At 35.9% G+C, this 24,098-nt stretch overlaps 2 protein-coding genes across 4 annotated transcripts in view; one reads left to right on the plus strand and one right to left on the minus strand.

The window, feature by feature from the left end:
• Positions 1-12,723: 12,723 nt before the first annotated feature.
• On the minus strand, positions 12,724-14,315 carry snRNP-U1-C (small ribonucleoprotein particle U1 subunit C). Its single transcript, XM_069844401.1, has one exon. The coding sequence runs from the start codon at positions 14,081-14,083 to the stop codon at positions 13,571-13,573; it is 513 nt and encodes a 170-aa protein (XP_069700502.1). The 5' UTR covers positions 14,084-14,315; the 3' UTR covers positions 12,724-13,570.
• A 245-nt stretch (positions 14,316-14,560) lies between these two features.
• Positions 14,561-24,098, plus strand: part of LOC138712512 (zinc finger CCHC domain-containing protein 7-like) — a 26,465-nt gene continuing 16,927 nt past the window's right edge. The window contains exons 1-2 of one of the 3 annotated variants that reach the window (XM_069844399.1): positions 14,561-14,662; positions 23,501-24,098. The exon at positions 23,501-24,098 is cut by the window's right edge and continues 658 nt beyond it. In XM_069844399.1, the coding sequence (XP_069700500.1) occupies positions 23,526-24,098 (573 nt within the window). In that variant the 5' untranslated portion in view covers positions 14,561-14,662; positions 23,501-23,525. Of the gene's footprint in view, positions 14,798-14,853; positions 15,116-23,500 lie in introns of those variants that run through there. The other 2 variants (XM_069844400.1, XM_069844398.1) reach the window with 2 other exon arrangements.

Raw genomic sequence — 24,098 nt, forward strand, 5'->3', positions numbered from 1 at the left:
AATCAGTTGGACTGGAGAAAAAACTATTATGAAGCTGCATTATTGATTCAAACACTAGAGTATATTGGATATGGGTAATTACATCCTTTCCCTCACTGCTGTCAGAGGTCAGAGATTAGAACTGAAACAAATCTGTGACCTACCTATTGTTTTATTCTTGTAAATAAAGTAGTTTCGTAGTCTAGTCGATTCTGCAGCCATACTACACATCAGAAGCGGATATGTCAACATTCCTTCAATACTACTGTGATTCAGACATAATGCATTTTATTTCCTACCGTTTTGAATAAGAATTTTTTAACACATCCTTAATTTAAAACAAAATATATGTTAAATATCAATCAATGCATAATGTTAAAAATTGTCTTCCTTATTGAGAAGCCTGATTTTCTGAAGAAAAAGAAGTGTGACACGCATACTGATACCCTGATACTGTCATGTGTAAAGTTTTCTTATCAAATGTTTTACAGGACTGGTAGATATTTGATTTTTTTCAGATTGTAATTTCCATGTTAAAAAATTAAGAAACAAGTGATAAGTTGAAAGGCTTCTTAACAGGGAAACACGATATTCTTTATGCCATGTGATACAAGCCTACCATTGCACAATAACTTTCTCTTTGTATATAGAGTTACTTATCTGAAGACGCAATTAGTACTAGGAGCTGGTGGAAAGGGTTAATTTCTTACATCTGTAAAAGATGTTGACGTTAGGAGTTGCTATTGGATGTCATTTGCGAAAAATTTCAAAATACTCCGGTAATTTGTAATAAGAAAATGTTTTCTGATAGGTTTTATGATTACTAATACACTATAAACTGATATTTCACATGAAGTCACAGACTATGTGTATTGTTTTAAAAAGAGAACCTAACTTCATTCTCAAAATTCCGAAAACATACTTTTTTCATTGCTCAAAATTAATAATGTGATATGTCTATAACTGATGTTATGCCCTCATTAATGGAGAGAGATCCTTTATTTGAATTGATATTGTATTTTATGGAAAATAAATTATTCTCTCTGAAGAAGTTGAGTGGTGAAGACCAGTGGCGGCTCGTGCCTTTCTTGGATGGGTGTTCACAAAAAAAAAAATATTGGTAATGAACACACTGATATAGGGCTATTCTCGTATAGGTGAGTCACACGTCAGACATAAACGAGTTCTAATATGCATGTACCAAATCTACGCATATACACCAAAATTAAAACCATTAAACAAGAGTAGAGTAAAATTAATTCATAGGACTCACCTTCACTGCTGTTGTTGAAGATCTAGATTTATTTGTAGAGAAACTCCATGCGCCTAGTTTTGAGAGATGCAAATTTATCAATAACTGTAATGTTGTTAACAAGTTTTTTTTCCACGGCCAACATAGCCAATGTACTTAATCGCTCTTATGTCATTGTGCTACGGAGGAATATTTTAATCCTCTCTTAATTTAACATCTTCACAACTTTACACACGTGTGTTACTTACTTTGCTGAACAAAAGACAACAGAATCAGACCCCGTGCGTATCGGTATTTTGAAAAGAAACAGTAAAGAGAGAAAACGAGGAAAGAGGGAGAAAGGAACAGGATGCCAGACCCAAGGGAGATGGAGCATCTCTCTTTCTCTGTCACTAGCACGTTAAGACCTGTGCGAGCAGAGCTATTGTAACCATTGTACCAAACCAGAAAATATTCTCGCCTCAGGCTATTCCAGCCTGCTACGGAAAAATTGTGCGAACTGCTGTCAATCTGCCCAATAGAGATTTAAAGACACACGACACACGAACGGGACATTCTCTCGAGACGAAATATGTAGGAACGTCATTACACATTGGAAAGTAATAGATGTAATAATATAAATACAGTAATATGTACGATTATTGTTGGTTTTTAAGGTGTTCACGTGCTCCTGTGCTCATATAGAGGAACCGCCACTGATGAAGACTGAGAAATAAGAGAATTCAATCAACTTTACATGTTATTCTAAATTAGAAGAGTGAAAGATGCTGTTAAAATTGATAATTTAATTATATTAGTTAAGACGCTTCGAAAGTTAGAAAGGAATAGTTATAAACCACTATAAAAAACATATTTTATAGTTCATGTCATATAAACTTTCTGGGTTTGTTATTACTGATTACTAAAAATGTCATATTTTATCATTTGATTTCATAAAATGGAAAAGCGATATATATTTTTTTTAACCGATAGTGCTAAGAAATAAGTATGATGTACTGTGTGCGCACAAAGTCTGTATTCACGTTACATTACAAAGTCTGTATACACATGGGAATCCAAGACATCTGTATGTGTCCCTCCGTGGTATCTGCATAGTCGAATGTGCTGCCATGTTATCTTGTTCATGTTAACAAACATTCTTGTAGTCACTGTCTGGAAAGCTGCATGCACCGCATTTTCCAGTTCATCAGCGGGAGCTGCAATAAATCGCGCATTCGTCAGAAAAAATTACCTTTGTCAGCTAAGCCACTGTTGGAAATTGTTGCAGCATCCGACCACAAGCGTCCACATGTCTCTCAAATCACCAGCTGATAATTCATTAACATTCAATGGACGCCAACACTTCAATTTCAGGTCCAATTTCGTGTGTTTCCACATGGTTGATTCTGGTATTCCCAATTCAGTAGCACGTTTCCATGCGGATTTGATTGGAGATTGTTGGACAGATTGTACCACGTCTACACAACATTCAAGCCTTGTGGATGGCCTTCCACTTCTCGGCATGTCTTGCATCATAAACACTGCCCATTGTGAAAACTTTCTTTTACCACAGCATCAAAGTCTTCCTTGTCGGTGATGCCTTCTTAAACTGCGCAATGAAATCGTCCATGATATTTTTCATTGATTTGCCATTAACTTGAAGCTCATGGTCCCATACAGCGACCACCAAACATTCCTCAATCGCGTATTCACTTGTCAGTCATTCCTTCAACTAACAATCTGTTGCCACACATTGCGATTCTCAGAGCTTCAATGGATAGCAATAGTGCCCACCTCACCAGCACAAACATGGCACGTCAGTTTGAATTTAATGTAGGTAATGTAATTTAATTTAATTTAATGAAAGTGTATACAGATGCCTCAAACTAGGAAGGTGCCTGGAGAGGGGAAGTAGTAGAGCTAACGGAGGGGGCCCACCTAGGCTCCGATACCCAGGTATGGTCATATTATCTGAAAAGTTGACCTCTTGACAATGTATTCAAGATGTACCCTCTCTATGCAGCCTTCTCAACTGTTATTAGAACTTAGCTGTACCGTTCTAGTCCACAGTGCACAGCAGTAGATGGACAGTGGTAGGGGAGAAGTGCTCTATGCACCTGCGTGAACGAGACAGCTTGCTAGTTTGAGGCATCTGTACTTTGTAATGTGTATATGGAATTTGTGTGCAGACTGTGGATTAATTTTTTGAGGGGTTAAAATTTTAACTGTTGAAAATAATATCAATTTGCTGTCTACACCTTATTTATTACAAGCAGCATTTTGAATACTAGTCTGTCAACAATTGGTGGTGGAAATAATCTATTAGACGAGGACTTTGCCAGACCTAAGAAATGCAGTACAGGAAGAAATTGGTCTTATTCCTCAAGAAATGCTAGTTAGTGTGATGCAGAATTTCCGAAGTTGCATTCAACAATGCATTGATAGTGAAGGACACCACTTGAGAGACACATTATTCAAAAAATGAAAAATTCCCACTTTTAAGGTACCATTCATATTAATAATGTTTCCTTATTTTTATCCATCTATTTTTTTATTTAAACTTTAAATTAGGGAAAATGTTTTGCCGCACCCTTTACAATAGTCACTTCAGATCTTTCAGCAATTTGTACATTCATTACATTTAACTGAAAAAGCTATGATATTGAGGTGACCTAATGTGTAATTATACGTCAAGTGACTGCAACAAATATAACGAGATAATATGAAAAAATAAGTATATACAGAGGACAACAAAATCTCTAAGCAACTGCGATGGTTGTCTCAAATCATCATTTAACATTCCTTTTCAAAATAGGTTACTCAGTGTGATTTTTTGTTTTGATTATGGCAAAGTTACGAGTTCAATTCATAATTACATTTCACTATTACAGACGTTGTATATTGAATGTAGAAGCTCTTATTTAACCAACACGCAACTTGACATCTGATAGCAATAAGATTGTATCTATGTATAAATCTAATATGAACGACTTTTATTTAAAAGAACTCTGTCCTAGTGATATGCTTCTAGTGAGATTTTTTGCCACTTTGCAGTGGGTTTAAGTGACGTTGAATATATAAGAGTTTGATGGAAATTCTGTAATAAGTAGTAAGCCTTATTTATTCCATATTAATATTTGGAATGGAGCATAAATTATACCTGCATATCTGTATACAATGTTCAAAGTGTACTGTTTACCTTTCTTACTTATTTATGAAATTTAAAAAGATAAGAGAACATATTGCAAAGTTGCTTTATTGAAATTGCATTTTAATGGTACATAGATATTAATATATTCAAGGTAAAGTAGGGAGGAAGTTAGGGTATTGGTGTAACACCATGGTAAGTTATGCCTTTGACATACAAAATTGTTTTTATAAACTAATGCATATTTATTAAAAATAAAGAAGACAATACATGTTTTATGATGCTTTATAAAATTTACCCAACTACACCTTCATTCCTTCCCCATTACCCTATAATGTGAGCAATTCCAAGATCTTTATTTTCAGTTCATTTGTTTCTTGATAAGCAGTACTGGTATAACGTAATTTTTATTTGGAATAGGGCTTGGGCTTAAAGGAGTTGCACAAGGATCTCTGGCTTAGTAAACTTGTCACCCATATATAATTTTCATTTTTGAGGTTGAAAGATCTCATTTAATTTTCAAAAGAAGCCAACATTTTTTATTGTTTAAAAGGATATTTAATTACGGTACTAAAACTGAATTTTACATAATTTACAATTCATGTTGGAAAATGTTTGGCTAAGCCTCGTGTTAATAACATATATCAAAATATGATTAATTATTTACTCCGTCAATATGGCTTAAGCTTTGAATTACATATGAAAGAAAATATTGATGTGTTACATCCTATTTAATCTTGATACCGATATTAAATAGGATGTAACACATCAATATTTCCTTTCATATGTAATTCAAAGCTTAAGCCATATTGACGGAATAAATAATTAATCATATTTTGATATATGTTATTAAATTTTACATAGCTAATTTTTTGCCATAAACATATATTTTGCATCTTGTAAAAAATATTGTGCTAAAGTGCCTATTTTGTTTACCTCTTTTCGTCTTCAAATTCAAATGGTCATTGTGGATGGTTGAGTGGTTACAATTCACATTACCAAATTCGACGTTTGCAGGTTCAAATCCAGTTTATGACAATGGAAGTTAGGAATAATAAATTTCTAGCGTAGTTTTCGTAAAAAGAGAATGAAAAGTATAAGCTGAAAGTATCATATAAGTAATGAAAATTCAATTAGACCGTCTCTGCTTATCTGTACAGATAAGCAGAGACAGTGTAATTGAATTTTCATTACTTATTAGTCAGCTTATCAGAACAATCAATACAAGATGAAACTATGAAAGTATCATGTCTTAGATATATGGCATGTAAAATAATCTTTTCCCCAAATAAAAAGGCTTCAGAAAAATGTTTTTTATAGTTTTGTTAGTAATATTCATTATCAGAATGTTAAATTTTATAAAGCTTGTGTAATCAATTTTTATGTTCTAGGCTAGGATATTTGGCCTATACAGTTAAAATCCATCATTTCTTGTGTCACCATTAAACTTCTTTCTCATGTATGTCGAAAGTTATTTTGGAATTCTGGAATTCTGTCGTTTCAATGCAATGTTATCAGCTTAATACATAATTTTTAATTAAATTAGTTAGTTTATTATTTTAGAATACAAAAATTCTGTTTCAATTCTAATGATAAATGCTAATGATGGTGGGCCTATACTAACTGCTTAGCTAATCGAAATAAATGTGTCTCTATTAATGACTATGTGTGGCCACTCGACCGCAATTATGAGATCGTCCAGAAAGTGATTTTCCTTGGGGCCGTTCACAGAAAAAAGAGTACAATTACATGGAAAGATTTATTGAAACAAATACAGCAATTGTTACGCTATGTGTCAACATATCCCCCACTGGAATTGAGACATTTGTCATACCATGCAATCAATTTTTGTGCCTTAGAAGTCAGCCACTTCGGGTTGGAACCAGTATTTGACAGCTGTCTGCACCTCTCTGTCGATCCCATGATATAACAAATGTCTCGGTTCTGGTGAGGAATATGTTGAAAAATAGCTCAACAATTTCTGTGTCTGTTCCAATAAATTTTTCCAATGAAATTGTGTTTTCTTTCTGTTAACAGCCCCTGGTTAACTTATTTTTTTTACGGCCCCCATAATTGCAGTCGAGTGGCCAAAATTTGTATAAGCACTTCTTTTGACATTATTAACATGGTGGAAGAAAGAAATTTATCTACCCCCATCAGAATGTTTGCTTGTATGATGAATCTATGAAGCCACACCTCGTGGATGGACCTTACTTTTACAAAGCAACAAAGAAATGTTGCTGCTGGTTTTAGATGGACTTCTAACAAGTTTTGTGTGACACACAACACCACTGCTTATTTCAAATTGTGGAATCAAAAACTTGCCTTCAATTTTTTTTTCTGTGGCATGTGAAAATAGTCCTTCTATATTCTTACCTCATAAACACAACAATGGCACTAGAAGAGTTCTAATTAGGCCAGATGCACACAGAATCAGACACAGCGCAGTGCGACATTTTGCTTTATAGTGTCTCACAATGTTTGGCGACAGCTTAACACTGTTCGAGACAACTGATCTGCTGGTTGTATGGGTTCGGAAAACTGTCCTAGGCTAGAAAATGTCGTCAGTGAATGAGGACGATGTGCTTTTGAGGTGTACTGTTACCCTTTTGGAAGAAGAAAAGCAGAAAAAACGTAGGCTGTGGACATGATCTAAATTGGCTCGCGCAAGAACTGAGAAGCAACGAGAAATGTTTAAAAATTTTTACTAGAATGAATATCGCTACTTTTTATTATGAACTATATTAAATCAATAGGTGATAATATAGAGCAGAGAAGTAGATCTACTACAAATTATTATTCACCTGGTGCTTTCATCTCATTTGCAGTTTCCTCCCACATTTCAGTGATATTGTTTCAAAGTGGAATTGTACAGAACTGATTTTTTCTATACTGAAACAAGTAATTTATCAGCATCGATGTCCATTCTGAATAATGTGCACTACCAGGGTTGCCAGACATCCTGGATTTTAATTATGTGTCCTGTATCGAGTTATATTTGTCCTAAAATGTGAAAAAAATTGGAAACAATACAATTTCTTTTCCCATTTCCATAACATTATTTTTTAAATTACGTATTAGTTTTTTCAAGACTCTTGTCCAACCTGGGCGGTTGGGTAGCTCAGTTGGTAGAGCAGCTGGCTACGGACTGGAAGATCCGGGGTTCGATTCCAGATGGTGACAGGATTTTTTCTCGTTGCCAAACTTTAAGAATGGCCCTGAGGTTCACTCAGCCTCCTATAAAATTCAGTACCGGGTCTTTCCCGGGGATACAAGGCAGTCAGAGTGTGGTGCTGACCACACCACCTTATTCTAGTGCTGAGGTCATGGAAAGCATGGGGCTCTACCTCCATGCCCTCCCCCCCCCCAAGTGCCTTCATGGCATATTATGGGGATACCTTGTCCAACCTGTGTTCAACGTCGCTATCAATACTGCCTAGCACCTCCTATTAGGTTGTATTGAAATAAAACGATAATACTATAGTATCTATTAGGTATTATACAATATCTATATTCTTTCTCTATTTAGAAGTTAATCTATTAGTACTGGAATTAAAACATTGTTATTCATGTTTTCTGTTTAGATCAGGCTGTAATATGACATTTTTCTATCAGTAATTCAATGGAAATTCCATATTCTAGCAAAAATGTAAGAAAATTAAAAGTTCAGGACCTGTATAATTAGTTGAAATATACAGAGTGTTTCAAAAATACGGGGCATAATTTCAGGTATGTATTTCCCACATGTAGACAATCAAAATAGTTCATTACAACATGTATCCGGAAATGCTTCATTTCCGAGTTATGGCCTTCACAACATTGAAATTCACTGGAACGTTTTTCTTTCCGCAGGTCGTTGTCATTACAGAAGATGTTCAAAATGTCCACCTCCTGCTTGAATACAGACCTCACATCGATGTCTCATTGACCTGCGAACACGATCTCAAACTCCAGGAGTATTGCGTATGTCCTCAGACCATGCCACAATTAGATTCCAAAGGGATTCCAAATCAGGCACCGGAGACGAATAAACCAATGATTTTAAATGGCCCCACAAGTAGAAACCGAGAGGGTTCAGATCAGGTGAGCGTGGAGGCCAAGCAATTGGGCCACCTCTACCTATCCATCGATCAGGAAACCTTCGATCCAAGTACTGAATGTAACCTTCGCCTCGGAATGAACTGTCAGAGTGCCCTCTTAATGTCTCCTTTGACGGCAACGACCTGCGGAAAGAAAAACGTTCCGGTGAATTTCAATGTTGTGAAGGCCATAACTCGGAAATAAAGCATATCCGGACACATGTTGTAATGAACTATTTTGATTGTCTACATGTGGGAAATACATACCTGAAATTATGCCCCGTATTTTTTAAACACCCTGTATAAACCAAATAAAAATCAGTTATTCCGCAAATTGAATTCATTCAAATGTGTAGTCACATTAAGGTATGCAATATCATCACCTGTCCTGGATTCCTAGTGAGAGAATCTGGTAACCCCGTACACTATGCAACGGAAACTTGCAATTGTGAACATGACTACTCAAACATGCGTAGTATGCTGCACCCATCAGATCATCTATTCATGACCAAGTTCAAGCAGTCATTCAGTGTTGTCTCCTAATGTCTGCTCGAGACTGGCTTGTCGCATCTGATTCTGTGTGCATCACATCATAAGAAATCAATGAGACTCAAGTACCATCAGATAAAATGTTGCATTGTCCCATGCTGCGTCTGACTCTGTGAGCACCGGTCTTACCGTTGCCAATCTGATGCTTGCAATACGTTGTAACTTAAATCATAACATCGAACACTTCATGGGAAGGGGGGAGGAGGAACAGAAATTGTTATAGGAAAGAAAAATTTGGGTATTTAGCTGTTCAAAATTAGTGAATGGTATCAATTTATTTTAAATTCATTTTATGTTCTTGTTTCAACTTATTTTAAATTCGTTTATGTTCTTGCCTATTGTGGAATAGCCCCTATGTAAGTGACAAGATTAAAATGGAAGTCGTTTGAACCAATTTTGAGTAAAACATATTTCTGGTTTTGGTTTCAACTGAAGATCCATTAATTTTATACAAAAAAAATTGCATTATAATTCCCTGATTACCTCTGATTGAGGTTCTGGCTGGCATGTATATCTTAGACAAATTCTAAAGGACTCAATTCAAATTTTACAATTTCATCTATACTTACTTCAAGTAATATGATTCACTTTAATTTTCTTTTGAAATTTATTGTATGTATTTTCATTGTAAACTTTTATATATGTATTTGTTTTCTGGATCCTTGTGTTCACCCTTATTGAAGAGCAGATGGTTTTATTTTATAAATCCGATGTGTGTAGGCAGTACATCTCACTTGATGATATATGTCAAAGGAAGAAGTTCAGACCTGTCTTCAGGCAGTTAACTAAACAACAATTCCCGATATACTGACTGGTAGATACTAAACATAAAATCCTTCCAGTATTTTAGGAGAAATCACTGTATAAAGATGCGACAAATAGACAACAACATGGCCACAACCACCGTTTTGATATCAAGGAAGCGAAAACCTAGAAACAGATTGTCTGTAGTATTACAACGTAATACTCTTTGTACTTTGTATTAACGACAAAGTAGAAGGAACAAAAAAAAGTTGTACACTGAAATTTGGACGTTATATCCAGCATTATACTGGGTGTTCAGTTCAAAATGTGTCTTGGCTCGCTGTATGCTGTCATGTGGCTAGCTGATGAGCCTAGAGAATTCAATCTTCCTACACTTCCGCAGCTCAGGTGTATAATCTAAGAGGCAGAGAAGTTGGCTAGCAAGTACGGCGTTCATTCTGAAGAGTACATGCCGATACGTACGGTAATGCCGGTAGTGGCAGGAATGTGAACTGTTTGGAAATACGTACTATCGGGATATGGGGAGAGGGTTAAGACGATTACTTACGTATTTGTTGACATTAACTTCGACGGTCAACATGGACACGGAGCATTTGATTTGTGTTGTGGAATGTTACCGTACGCAACCGATGATAACAAATATCCTGCGTACGACTTGCCGGCGCAAAACACAGTTCGAAAGAGGTTATGGTAGCACACAGACCGTACAGACCGCCATCTGTTGCTACGACGTTCAAGTTATACCGTACACGTTCTCAAGTTCAGATTGAAGAACGCCTTAAATAATAGGCAACTTCTCTAACATATAAACTGAAACTCGCTTCAAATCGGTGACCCAACAACAGTGACGTCATGACACACTTTGAAATAAACACCCAGTAGATAGTGTGATGGCAAATTTAATAATACGCAGAAACAATAGCATGACTTCATGGTAAGATAATGAGAAACTAAACTGTAAAATTCATCCCTCAAACCAAAAATCACAAGTTCTAAAAATGACATTTTCGAAAGTTGTAGTCACGAAGCTTTCTCCCTCTAAATATGTGTGATTTCAAACAGTTGCAAACTTGCTTGGGTGAAGATAGAGATAATTATTATACAAAAATTGTACAGGAGATTTTAATTTTGAAAACGCACTTCGATTAACGCGAAAGTTATTGACTTACAGTGTTAAAAGGAAATTGGGAAGACTATTTATTGCAGTCACAAATAGGCCTATTGAAAATGCTTACTGCCAGGAAGTTGAAATTGCATTAGTCATAGACTGCATAATTACGAATTTGGAATCTGGACAATGACAGTGACAATGCAAATAAAAATGACACTCGTAATAAAGAGAGTGAAGCCTCAGAGTTACATGTCTGGCCATTACAGGGCTGAATGTACAGGGTTAAGTAGCAGTACAAGTTATATTATCAGAATATCTGTTGTACATAAACAGGAGGTGGAGATAAAAATTCTCACTTTCAACAGCATTTCTTCCAAATTTAGAGAAACCTGTCCTCAAAGTACAAACACTATCTATAACAGTGGTGATTAACACGTGCTCTTTGTTCCACATGAGCAGTATGGGAGAACAGGGACTTGTTTCTCAAACCTCATGGACTAGTAATACTAGTCTGTACAGTATTAATATTACTTTATTTTACAAGTCTGTGTTTCTAGAAACTACAAGGGTAAAGTAGTAGTTACCAGTTCACAGACTAGTAATATTGGTCAATTTCACCAGTTAATAAGTGATTCTGTTTCTCAAAATGCTAATCTAGTTGATTATACTAGTATTCAACAGGAATATTCCTACAAGACTCTAAAGACTGGTGATTCCTATATTATCAGTTACCAGTGACAACCTTTCTCAGATAATCAAAACAAAATATTGTGGTTTCGTGATTCTGATTGAAGTGATGAAGTTGTTATGAGAAGAGCTAAAACTATATAGAGAAAGAACAAATATTATTCCTTTAAGGGAGCATTGTTTAAATATAATGAAAAGTTTAGGTAAAGTGCTGAAAAGCTTGAAGAGGTGTTAAATATAGTGGGACCTGCCATAACAAGACAAACAAATAGAAGTCATACATTATCAGCAAAGCTTCAAATACAAATTGCTCTACAAATCGGGATGTTGATTATTTTCTAGTGCCATCAGGTCTTTCTGTCCTAGACCAGCAAAATTTGCAGAATTCTTTACTAATAATCTAATACCAATTCATCAACTGCAGTAATTTGTTAGCTTTAGCCTACAAATTAAATATAAAATGACAATAATAATTATGAATATATCAAATTTAAAACTAAAAAAAAAAAAAAAAAATAGCGGATTTTTCATCAAGTCATAAGTGACATTCATGTCGGAAGTAGACCCACTAGTCAATTTGAATTGGTACTTATCGAAGTTGCTTTCTTAATGTTGGGCCAGTAAGTGTCCCTAACGTATGCATAATCTTTGTTCTGAGGCATCTGTTCCCTAGCCTCACACATTACAAAATTTCTTGTCATTTCGTTTACTGCATCATTTTTTGTTAATATGCTTTAAAAAGCACCGAATAGTGTATCCTTTGATTTATTAATCATATTGAGTATAGTTAATTTGCTTTTAATTGATGGAATTTCAACCGAAAAGAGAAAACAAAACCAAAACAAACAACTTAGCTTTCTAACCTCAAATCACAATATCTACCAATGACTATAAACAAAAGAACTCTATCAGCGAACTAGTGAAACAGATCATGTGACTAGTGAAAAATTGTCACAAGTTACTAGACTGGTAAAATAGTTTGAGAAACAGAATCTACTAGAGCTGGTGAAATATACTCTGGTAACTAGTAACTGGTCAACTACTAAACTAGTATTTTTGAGAAACAGGCCCCAAATCGTTTCAATGCTTGCAATGCCAACTTTGCTCATGAATGCACACAGTGCTTCGTAAGAGCAGCTGAATTGATCACAATGGGTCTATAATAACTTCAATCTTAATTATGGTAATTTTTATTGAAAGACTTCTTTTATGCATAGGCTATATATTCACAGGTGTTCATGGAGCAACGAAGAAGCAAAAATTAATAAAATCTGTCTATAACCACAGTCTAGTATATATAGTCACGAAGCTTGAGTTATTGAGGTTGCTAGGAACAATTGACTGTGCAGGTACTATTTCACATTGTCTGTAATGAGGCTACAGTAGCGATCCTAGTGGTTAGCAACTATCTATGGATGCTTATTTATTACATATTGAGCTTCGTGACTGTATATACTAGACTGTCCTATAACTACATTTCTGCCACAACTATTACAGAATGTGCTCAACTCTGTTCAGTTTTCTGAAAGATCAACAGATTATTGAGCTACAGCTAGACCCCTGTAACTGTGATTCAATAAGTTCCGATTTGAAATGAAAAGTTCCGCGGGAAGGAACATTAAAACACACAAATTCACAAAACTTTTATGGAAAAAATTAGATATCGACATGATTGTTTTACACACAAATGAGTTATTATTTTAGTGACGTGTGGCAGTGAATATTTCAGAACACTAAATTTAATTACTTAATTAGTCACCAGACATAACCATCTTCATCCTGAACACCCAGCGAAGTAGCAGTAGCGTATAAAAATGTTATAGTAAGTAAAATCTCTCTTGATTTTGCTTCGATAGTAACACACCAAATATAGTTATTAAAATATAAAATCCACAAATGCAATGTTGTAACATTACATTTATAATTTATTATTGAAACACAGTACAAAACTGAATTATTTTATTTATATATAAATTCAATCAAACTATGAGTTAATGAAATGTCCATTTTCACTTCCAGTCCTATTTCTTCATTGGAGGTCCCATTGGTCCACCAAGAAGTGGCGGTCCTCTCATAGGTCCCATAGGACCCATTGGTCCCATTGGCATCATAGGTCCCATCATAGGTGGTCTCATCCCCATCATTGGTGGCATTGGTCCGTGAGGTCCCATCATCATGGGTCCCATATGTCCGTGATGCATTTGCATGCCTGGTGGGCCCATCATCCCTGGACCAGGTTGAGGAGGACCATGAACTGGGCCCGGGGGCCTAGGTGGACCTCCATGAGGCATGTTGGTTGGTGGTGGAATTGCTGCACCTCCTTTATTTGATGCGAATGGATTAGAAGCAATCTTACCAGCTTTAAATGCTGCAGTTGTCGCGTCAATAAGATGCTGAGCCTGTTCTTCCATCCATTTCTGATAATAAAATTTTACATTGTCTTTATGTTTACGTCCTTGACAGTGTGTCTTTCTCACAGATGGAGAATCGTGTGTTAAATATGTATCACAATAATCGCAATAATATTTTGGCATCTTAGAGGTTAGGTTCACTGCAAGCTTGTCCCACACACGAATTCACAACTCGCAATATGTATATATGGTTTTTTTCCACGGTCTCTGGTTCTTACAATGCAACAGTACTACAGTTTATTTCTTCCTTTATACTAATGAGATTTACCTTCTTCCAGAATTGTTCAACTCAGTTTTTACGGCAATACTACAACGCCGCAAGCCGCAACTGAACGCAGTACAGCCAACGTTTGGCGACACACGTTTCCTTAAAGAAACGTCTCTCCCATGACCTAAATTTCTCTTCTATTTCAAACTGAACGACAAAGTTCTGAATCGGGCTCTCTATTTATTTGTCTATGGTCTCGACTCTGCGTACTACTCTTTTTATCTTCTCAGGTACTACTACTACCCCTGATCACATTGTGATCAGAATGTGATCAAATGTGATCAGGGATTTCATCCATCATACCGCACAGATGCTCTTCATTGTATAAACTCTTAGCCATGAATTTCCCGATGAAACTAGGATATTTGTAGTTAGTGACGGGAAATTTTGTTTCAAGTCATCCTTTCTCGGTGGCACAGTAATGCATAATGGTGGTAGGTAAAATAAATTTTATCCAAGAAGAGTAACGTGGTGAATTTGTGGTGTATTTGCGAAATTTGTAATAACAAGTTATCGGTTTTTCTCAAATAAAGTTGTACCACAGATATATGTTTTTTGTGAAAAGAAAGGTGCGTAGGCTTTGAAGAAAATATGAAGGCAGACAGCGTGTGAGGAAGGATGAATTAATATTTTTGTTGTCCTAAATAATAATTGTTTTGACGCCTTATTCATGCATTTAAAGTGAAACTTGTTCGATTTTCCAATGTAATTTGCACTGAAATTTTTACAGTGAAGTTTGTTATTATTATTATTTTGTGATAGGTTTTCGAACGTACTTGATTCCAAATTGCGGAGTTCTGTACGTAGTTTGTGATCAGTATTATCACCCATAACCTCAAACATTCAGAAATGACACGTGTAGATCATCCTTGTCAGCACAGACTCAGGTACATTTTTATTTTGAAATTCTATACAGATAAATGGTGTCTTTGGTGGGGGGGGGGGGTGTAAAAATGTATGTATGTGAAAGGCAAGTTACAAAATAAAAAGAATTTGGGTAAATTTGTATTTGTTTGAGGGAATGGGAATAGTGAAATATAAAGCAGAATAGTTTTATAGCCTATATCGATTTCCAGATAATATTGCACTTACCTCTGCTTTCATTTCAGCTTTGAATGTTCGCCTTTGCTAATATAACATTCACTGAATTGTCGAAGTAATAAGACCTTGTGTCAAAGCTCAAGTCTATACTACACACTAGTGACTAGCAACTAGATGATTTGTAAACTACACACTAGGGAACTTTGGATATGCATGCTTGAATAATGGCCTTCTTCATAGATTATTATTTCTAAAAACCATGACATTATACGATACAGCACTAAATTAAGAAGGCAGTATCCTATTGCAGTTTCATTACTAGTTATCAAGCTGTTATTGTTAGAATATTGTAGTTATTTGATTAGTCGATTATGGATATTGACAACTGGAATGCTTTTAAGCAGATGTTATTATTTTTAATCTATATTTGGTTTATGAGAAAATCGCAATTCAGGAGACAGAGAAGGAGAACAATCCTAATGATAAAGAGGAGGCAAATACAACAAAATGCAAGACGAGGCATATACTGTAGTATGGAATTCCTCGGTCTTGAGAGATGATATGAAAACTAAAGAACATATTCGCGTGATGTCCCAAACATTATCGCTGTTCTGCAATAAGCTAAAAAAGGAAGTCACAAGGGTGGCCTCTAGAATTTGGGGTAGGCCTAGTAATGGATACCGTATGGCAGCGACGTCAGACAGGGACTAAACGGAGCGGAGCGCTCCACTAGACTGGTTGTGTGCTCCGGTGTTTCCACAGACATAAGCAAGTTCAAGCTCCGGTCTAGCTCCACAACCGGTATTGGAACTTACAACTCTTGACACTACTGCCGTATGGCATTTCTCAAAGAATTATAACTGTGGTAGACCTCTAGTTCACAAACTCTGGTTTGGTTTATAGGCAATCGTGTTCTTCTATTGGATGACTTGCAGTGCTTGTTTTCGGGTTGTCGCTTATTGGTTCAATGTCCCGAGATCTACCACACACTGTCTCATAATGAGTGAACTGAAACAAACAGCTGGGCTTCTGTACACAATTGTACGACATTCCATTGGGCCTGAGTTGGATACTGTAGGGGTTGGATTGGGCGCGCTTCCGAACAGGGGCAGCGGCATTTCCCCTAAGGTTAGAGCCCAGTTTAGGTGTGTGTGTATTAATCGAAAATTAGGGGCTAGAAAATATTGAGAATAGAACGCATGTTTATATGACATTTTTTTTTCGATTAATACACACACACCTAAACTGGGCTCTAACCTTAGGGGAAATGCCGCTGCCCCTGTTCGGAAGCACCCCGTTGGATTGCAGGACCTCTGTAGAAGTCCTATGTTTTGCCAAGTTGCAGGAGCGGGGGGGGGGGGGTGCCCTCTGCCCTACATGACGAGTACATAAATCAGAAGCTGTACTACTACATTCTTTTGCGAGGGATAGTAGATAATAAAGGCATGTTTTTAGACATATTTGCAGGCTTTCCAGGATCTGTGCATGACATACGAACTCTCAGGCACAGTTTATTGTATCGCTATGCAACATATCCACCAGAAGCCATTTTTTAATTGGGAACAAGGAGTATGACTAAATATTACACCCCATTGATCTTTTTGCACCATATAAAGAACCACTAACACCCTCAAAACGCAGTTTCAACTTTCATTTGGGCCGTGGTCGTTGTGTTGTGGAAAGAGAGTTTGGTATAATGAAAGCTAGATGGAGATTGATCTTTACCAAAACTCTAGAAGTTAAGCTAAAGACTGGTGTTCAAGTTCTAGCAGCTGCTGTAGTCCTGCACAATAGCTATATTCTTTTTGCTGTGATAATCCTAGCAAATTAGAAGTAGAAAGACATCCTCAGCATGACAAAGCTAGCAGGATATAATCTTCATCCATCATAAGAAAAAAGCAACGTAAACAAAGCTAGTATCGTTCCACTATAGTTTGTTCTGATTGATAGATTGCTACAGTGGTACTATTTGTGGTGCAGTCAGTTACAATGCCAATCTAATTACAGTGAAACCTCCCATTTACGGACATCGAAGGGACGGAACAATCTGTCCGCATCTAAGAGGTGTCCTTTATTGCGAGGGAGGCTCTCCAATCTAACAGTAAATTTATAATATGCATTATGTATCTCTTCATGCTTCAAATGAAATGTATTACTGTGGTTTAATTTTGAATACAGTCTGCTGTACTACAGCAAATTCTTTGCAACTTTGAACTACAGTAGATATGACCAAAAAAGGAAAATACAGTACTGTGCCAGGGAATTTTATTCTAGGTCTACAGTTATGCAGTACTGTAATTTACAGTTTTCAACTTAACCTTTACATTCAGGTGCCATGTCTCTCGAAATAGAACAACTGATTGAAGTGAAGAGAATAATCCTACCGTACTAACCCTATCATGTGTCAAATACAATTTCACGATCGCGAAAAGCTTGTACCCATGGGACGGGTTAAATTTTATGAGTGCTATTCATAGACATTTCGCTAGCCCGCGCTACGAGCATGCTAAACTAGCCCCGGCTATCGACTGGTTACTTGTACGGGATGAATATCATATCATATTGCTAACACTGGTTTACGAATACGAAAAACGTTAGTTCGCTGATCATCCACCGGAAGCCCGCGCTAAGAATGTCTATGAATACGGTCCTATGACTTTGTTTATCCACCCGCTTCCAGCTAACAAGGGATAGTTGGCTGGGCTAGTGGTAGCCTACGAGATCCTTATTGTCATCTTTCATGTTAAGGAATTTCTGTACAGTTCTCAAAACTAAACTTTCCATTTTTGTAACACATTAGGTCTTGAAATCCAAGTTCTGTCCGCAGTCAGGAGTTAAAGCAAGCTTTAGGACTGTGAAACAGCTGTCCGTGTCCGTATCTGAGAGTGTCCGTAAACGAGAGTTAAATTTATCATTATTTCTATATTATTTCAGTTGGGACATAAAAATCTGTCCTTATATGAGGAGTGTCCGTATCTTGGAGGTGTCCGTAAGGAGAGGATTCACTATATTACTTTGTATTGGACGTTATGCATTCTGCTTCTGTTTGAAAAATATTAACATTACATTAAATTATAGAAAATTCAATTTGATATTTAATACCGTAACAAATGTTTTATTTCTATAACAATATCTTCTCCACACGCATATAGTCCATAGTACGGAACGTCCATATGATAAAACGTCCATAAGGTCAAAATCTCCATATTGTCAAAATGTCCATATGGTGAAAATGTCCATGTACTAAATGTCCATATGACAGAAAGGCCATATGATAAAACGTCTGTTAGGTCACAATGTCCATAGTGTCAAACGTCCATAATGTCCAAGTTCAAAAGAAAATTCTGCTTGAATAGAACACAATAAATTTTATTCCATAACTCGTACAAATAAGTTATTAATCATCGGAAACCGGAGCCCCACTTTTAAGATGGTAACTAATACTTTTAAGATTTAAGAGAATTTCTCCTTTTTCTTTGTATCTGCTGTAGTTTCTCACAATCTGGAGAATTTGTCTTTGATTCGTCAAATACGTCTCATTCCCGGCTCTTTAATTTGTGTATGCCTCACTCTTGCTTGCAATATTTGTGTCCAAATTCCATTTTCTTCGCGCTTTAGGCACTGTATAAATCGCCAAGTGGATGGATGTACAGCCATCACGCGTTAAAGAAGATTGTGCCAGTCTTCTACCGCATTGTTTGTGTGCTGCATGCATTTCAGGCTTGGAGGTTCATGTTCCTGTATCGCCAATATATTTTTGTTCTATCTCTATTAAAGTCATGATGTTGGTACAGATATTCACGAAAAGAAAGAAGTGTCTTACCGTTCTGTGATGGCACTAACTGAGGATTTCGTTCCGTCTTTAAAAAATTCAATTCTGATTAGTTCTGCATTTGAAAAATTTTTACATAGGTTACTATAACTACCGTGAACAATGGATCTAGTGTACATTATACTACTATGGACATTTTGACTCTGGACATCAGAGTGAAGAGGTCATTATAGAACTATGGACATTTTGACTCTGGACGATTTAACATGGACATTTTCAACATGGACATGATTCCATGGACATTTTGACGTATGGACATTATAATCCTGGACTTTATGTCTGGTAACCGCAACCACACATCATTGCCTGTTGTTTAATTCTTCTACTGATATCAATATATAATGAAAGCTTGTCACGAAATGCAAAACTTAGCGATGTTCTAGTTACTGCTACTTTCACGAAGAAAGCTTACTCCCAAATCAGAATCATTATCGGAATCGCTGAAAGAAGAGTCGTTTCCGATGTTAATAATTGAACTATCCACCACATGGTCCAATTTTCCATTGAGTTCCCACATCCGCTACTCTCTAGAAATCACATTTTGCAACACTTCAGCCATGACCTCTTGTAAAGCAGCGTGGACAAGCTCCCGCACCACGCGTAATTTGAACGTCCAACTACTCTCTTTTCCCCACTTCTTAACAGTTTACCTTTAGAATGTTTGATAATATCACTCGGTCCTGCCACTGTCGCTGTGACTGGATCAGCCATAATCACACAGTATTCTAGGCAAGTGTGTCATCTGCAAATAATATGGGATGACCTACATCTTTTATTAGGGGGGCAAGATCATTTATGAATACTAGAAAAAGTAGGGGACCTAATATTCATCCTTGAGGAATTCCATTATTAATAGTTCCCCATGTCGAGGTAGATTTCATAGTTGAATTGATTTCGACTTTCTGTTTCCTATCTATGAGATATGAGTGAAACCATTGGTGTGCAACGCCTTTAATTTCATAAAAACCTAATTTGTCTAACAGCATTTTATGATTTATACAGTCAAATGCTTTGGATAAATCACAGAAAATCCCTCCAACTTGTAATATTTCATCAACTGCCTCCAGAATTTTGTCAGTTAAACTAACTGTTGCATTTTCTGTGCCTTTATTTTTCCTAAATCCGTACTGTTCTGGGACTAAAATGTTGTATCTTTCTAGATGATGATATAATCTTGTATTCATTATACTTTTTCAAAGATTTTGGAGAAGATTGATAGAAGTCATATGAGTCTGTAATTTTCTGGAGACGTTGTTTCTCCCTTTTTGAAGATAGGAATAACCACTGAATATTTCAATCTCTCAGGGAATATACCATTGAACATTGAATAGTTACATAAATAAATTAGTGGCCCAGCTATAATATGTGAACTCGCTTTTAATATATTGCTTGTCATTTCATTATGCCCTGAGGAGTTTTTTGACTTAAAGATTTTTAATAATTGCAATTATTTTTTGTTTGTTTGTTGGAAATGTTTGAATATTTGGGAATTTTGTCGGAAAATATTGTGTTAATGAGTCTAAGCTGTTAGCAACATTATCTTGGGGGATGTTGATGTTATCAGTTATTGTAAGATATAAGGGTATAGTTTGTTACTTTACTTTTTGATCGTCTACTTTTCTTTTTAATTATGTTCCAAGTTGTTTTGATTTTATTATCAGAGTTTTGTATTGTTATATTATAGTGTAAGTCTTTAGCTTTTTGGATTACGTCGTATAACATTTTTTAATCATTTTTATAGTGTTGTTTTAAGTTTGTATCATTATTATTATTTCTGCTCTGTATGTATAATGATTTCTTGGTTTTGCATGAGATTTTAATACCTTGTGTAATCCATATATTGTTGCATATTGTTTCATTTTTATATTTTACAGGAAAACTGGATTCAAAAATATTTAGGAATCTTTTATGGAACTTGTTGAATTTATTGTTCATATCACTTTGACTATATACTGATTCCCATGCTTCATTTTCAAGATTTATTTCAAAATTATTGATATTTCTGAATCTGACTTTAGTTGGTTTTTTTGATGATGTGTTAATATTTATGTTTAGGAATTGAGCATCATGATCCGAAAGACCATTAATTATTGGGGTTGTTGTGAGATATAATTATTCTTTCTTTTCCGATAAAAAAATGTTGTCTATTGCAGTAGCTTAATCCCCTTGTATTCTGGTCGGAAAGTTTACTGTGTAAATTAAATTGAAAGATGCTAGCAATGAATTTAGTTGCTCTTTCCTATTGATTTCTGTTAGATAATCGACATTGATGTCTCCGCAAATAATGAATTCATTTTTTTGAGTTTCTTCGTAGTCTCCAGATAATGCTCTATATAGATGTATTAAAATGAAATTATATGTTTCATTTTCTAATTCAATAGCACAAATTTCTAAATCTCTGTTTTTACAAAGATGTGAAAAATCAATATTTTTTAAATTAAGGTCAGATCTGAGAAATACACTCACGTTTCCATCCTCAAGAGTTTGTCTGCAGTAACTAGCACCTAATTTATATCTTTCCAGCAGTGGCGGCTCGTACCTGAAAATAATAGCATGCTAAAAATTTTTTTAGACTCTCCTAATTTTTGAAGGTGAAATCCATCCGTCGACATTTTGAATCGACTTAGAATTGCCTTTAAACACTTTGCTATTTTCAATGTATTCTCTCACTACACTGTTCATGCTGCTTATCAGATTACCACACAGTCTAGTATATACTAGACTGTGACTACAGTATATTTTTGAAACTGTTTATAATCCCAATATTAAAACCTGTCTCTGGATTAACATACACATTAAACTTGTATTATATATTTGAATTACACTGGGCACAAAATATAGACAGACACACAGCAAAATATACATTTAAAATGACCATAGTATAAAAGATAATGAATCCCATAAACCTGCACACACTGTTTTGAAAGTGGAAAATAATCCCTATTTCCCTATTTTAACAGACTCCCGCGAAAAGGCATGCTAACATAGACCCCGCTGTAACACGTAGATAATAAACTCAAAACTATCTGCTGAGATTATATAAAAGTAAACCTGTTTACACAAACGTTCAAAAATGTATTTCAATATGATTATATTTATGAAAAACACAAAAAGCAAAAATAAGGTACATATATAAAACGTATTTTCTTTATTTCAAAGTTATATCTTTAGCAGTGTCTAGGCAGCACTGTTCTGTCGACTGCTACGAACCAAAGAATTTAGAAGGGAAGAGAGAAAGTTTCACCAAAACAAAGTGAAGAAGAGTGTACCGTGCTGCACAATAGTGAGCACGGTGTTGTGTGAAGAAGCAGGACCAAAATATCAAGGAGGGGCGAGGTGAAGTGCTGTTTTGCGCATGAGCAGACACTGCTAGCCGGGCTAAATTGGGAATTAGCACGTAGAGTAAGGATGGATTCCATTGAGTCTATAGCACCAAATTATCGAAAATAGTGAACTATTATAAGTAGAATTTGTATTATGTGCGTTTTTTTTAACAATAATATTTCGACGATAATTTTATGGCGTGCTACAGCAGGGAGCAGCCGCCACTGCTTTCCAGTGAGAGAGACAGTATTTCCTGTTGTTTCATATGGTGTTCGGTAATACATAGCACATTCGGATTTACTCTTGGTTTCACAAGTAAAGAACCTTCGTTGCAGGGTTGGGTTCAGGAAGCCATAAATCTGACTGACACGCTCCCCCAATTAGTGAAATTGTGGACAAAGATACCGCCAGGAGACCGCCGAGAATGCTGTGTTGTGAATTTTCCATTTTTGAAAGAATCCAACCAGTTGCAAAAGAAAATACATTTAAAGAGTCCGGCCAAGAGCAAACGTGGCAACAGCTTCCCCTAACTGGCCTGTCAATCACTGTCATCTGTGCAGAAGTGGTGTGAGGCCAGGGTTCTTTACTTGTGGAGCCGAGAGTAAATGTTTGGAATCTAAGGATGCAAATATATATATGGTGAAAGTTAAACTGTGGTACACCACTGTATAGCACATGTTAAATCATGGGATAATATCTGGACTATATGTCACTGATCTCGGGCTGTGGGTTACAGAGCTCGGGACTATGTGTCACAGAATTGGCTATAATGTCATAGACCTCGGGGCTATCTGCCACATACATTGGCCTGTCACTTAGCTAAAACTCCATCAATTCCTCTCTGCATTGTCACAAACCTCGGTGTATTGCTATCATAACCCTGGTGGTTGCGAAATAGTGCATAATATTGAATTTATTTTTGTCCATTCTTTGCCATTAAGGTATGACATGAAATAATAGATCATACTAATTCGTGGGAATACTTTGTTATGTGATAGATCATACAGTATCATTGCCATGACTTACCAAGAGCTCCAATAAATCTTCTTTATTAATTGTGTATTCATTATTTCAGAGTTAACACTCCACCAAGAAGGCACATGGAGTCTGAAGACAGCAGTGATGACAACGATGAGTCACATTTGTATAGTTTAATACATTATTCTGTTGATGATGCTCAAGAAGAAATTGGAACGTCAGCTAAGCAAATACCTTCAGAAAGTTCTATACCTTTGTACCAGTCAAAATATAGCAAAGTTTCACGCTGGGATGCAGTGAAATTAATCACAGATACAAACAATGAACTTAAATTGTCTGAAACTCAGAAGCAGGAAAGAGAACCAGTCAATAATTATAGGAGCTTGTTAAATGCATACAAGGCCGCAAAGACTGCCCAGATATGTAACTGGTCAAATAGAGAACGAAATTTTAATAATCTAAATAAACAAAACTTTCAGCAGAAAAAAACTGCCTCGATACCTCTAAATTTAGAAAATAACACAAATAAGTGTAAGACATTGTCGGAAAATTCAAAATCTAGTGTAACTCATGGAGAAAAAATAGCTCTAAATTATCAGAGTCCTTTACGGTTCAACACACATACTACAATAAGTGGTGTTAATAAGAATGTGATGCAGAGCGAAACAAAAGAAATTGAGTTACAAAATGTTGAT

The sequence above is a fragment of the Periplaneta americana genome, chromosome 13 (genome assembly GCF_040183065.1).
Source record: "Periplaneta americana isolate PAMFEO1 chromosome 13, P.americana_PAMFEO1_priV1, whole genome shotgun sequence".
Taxonomy (NCBI): domain Eukaryota; kingdom Metazoa; phylum Arthropoda; class Insecta; order Blattodea; family Blattidae; genus Periplaneta; species Periplaneta americana.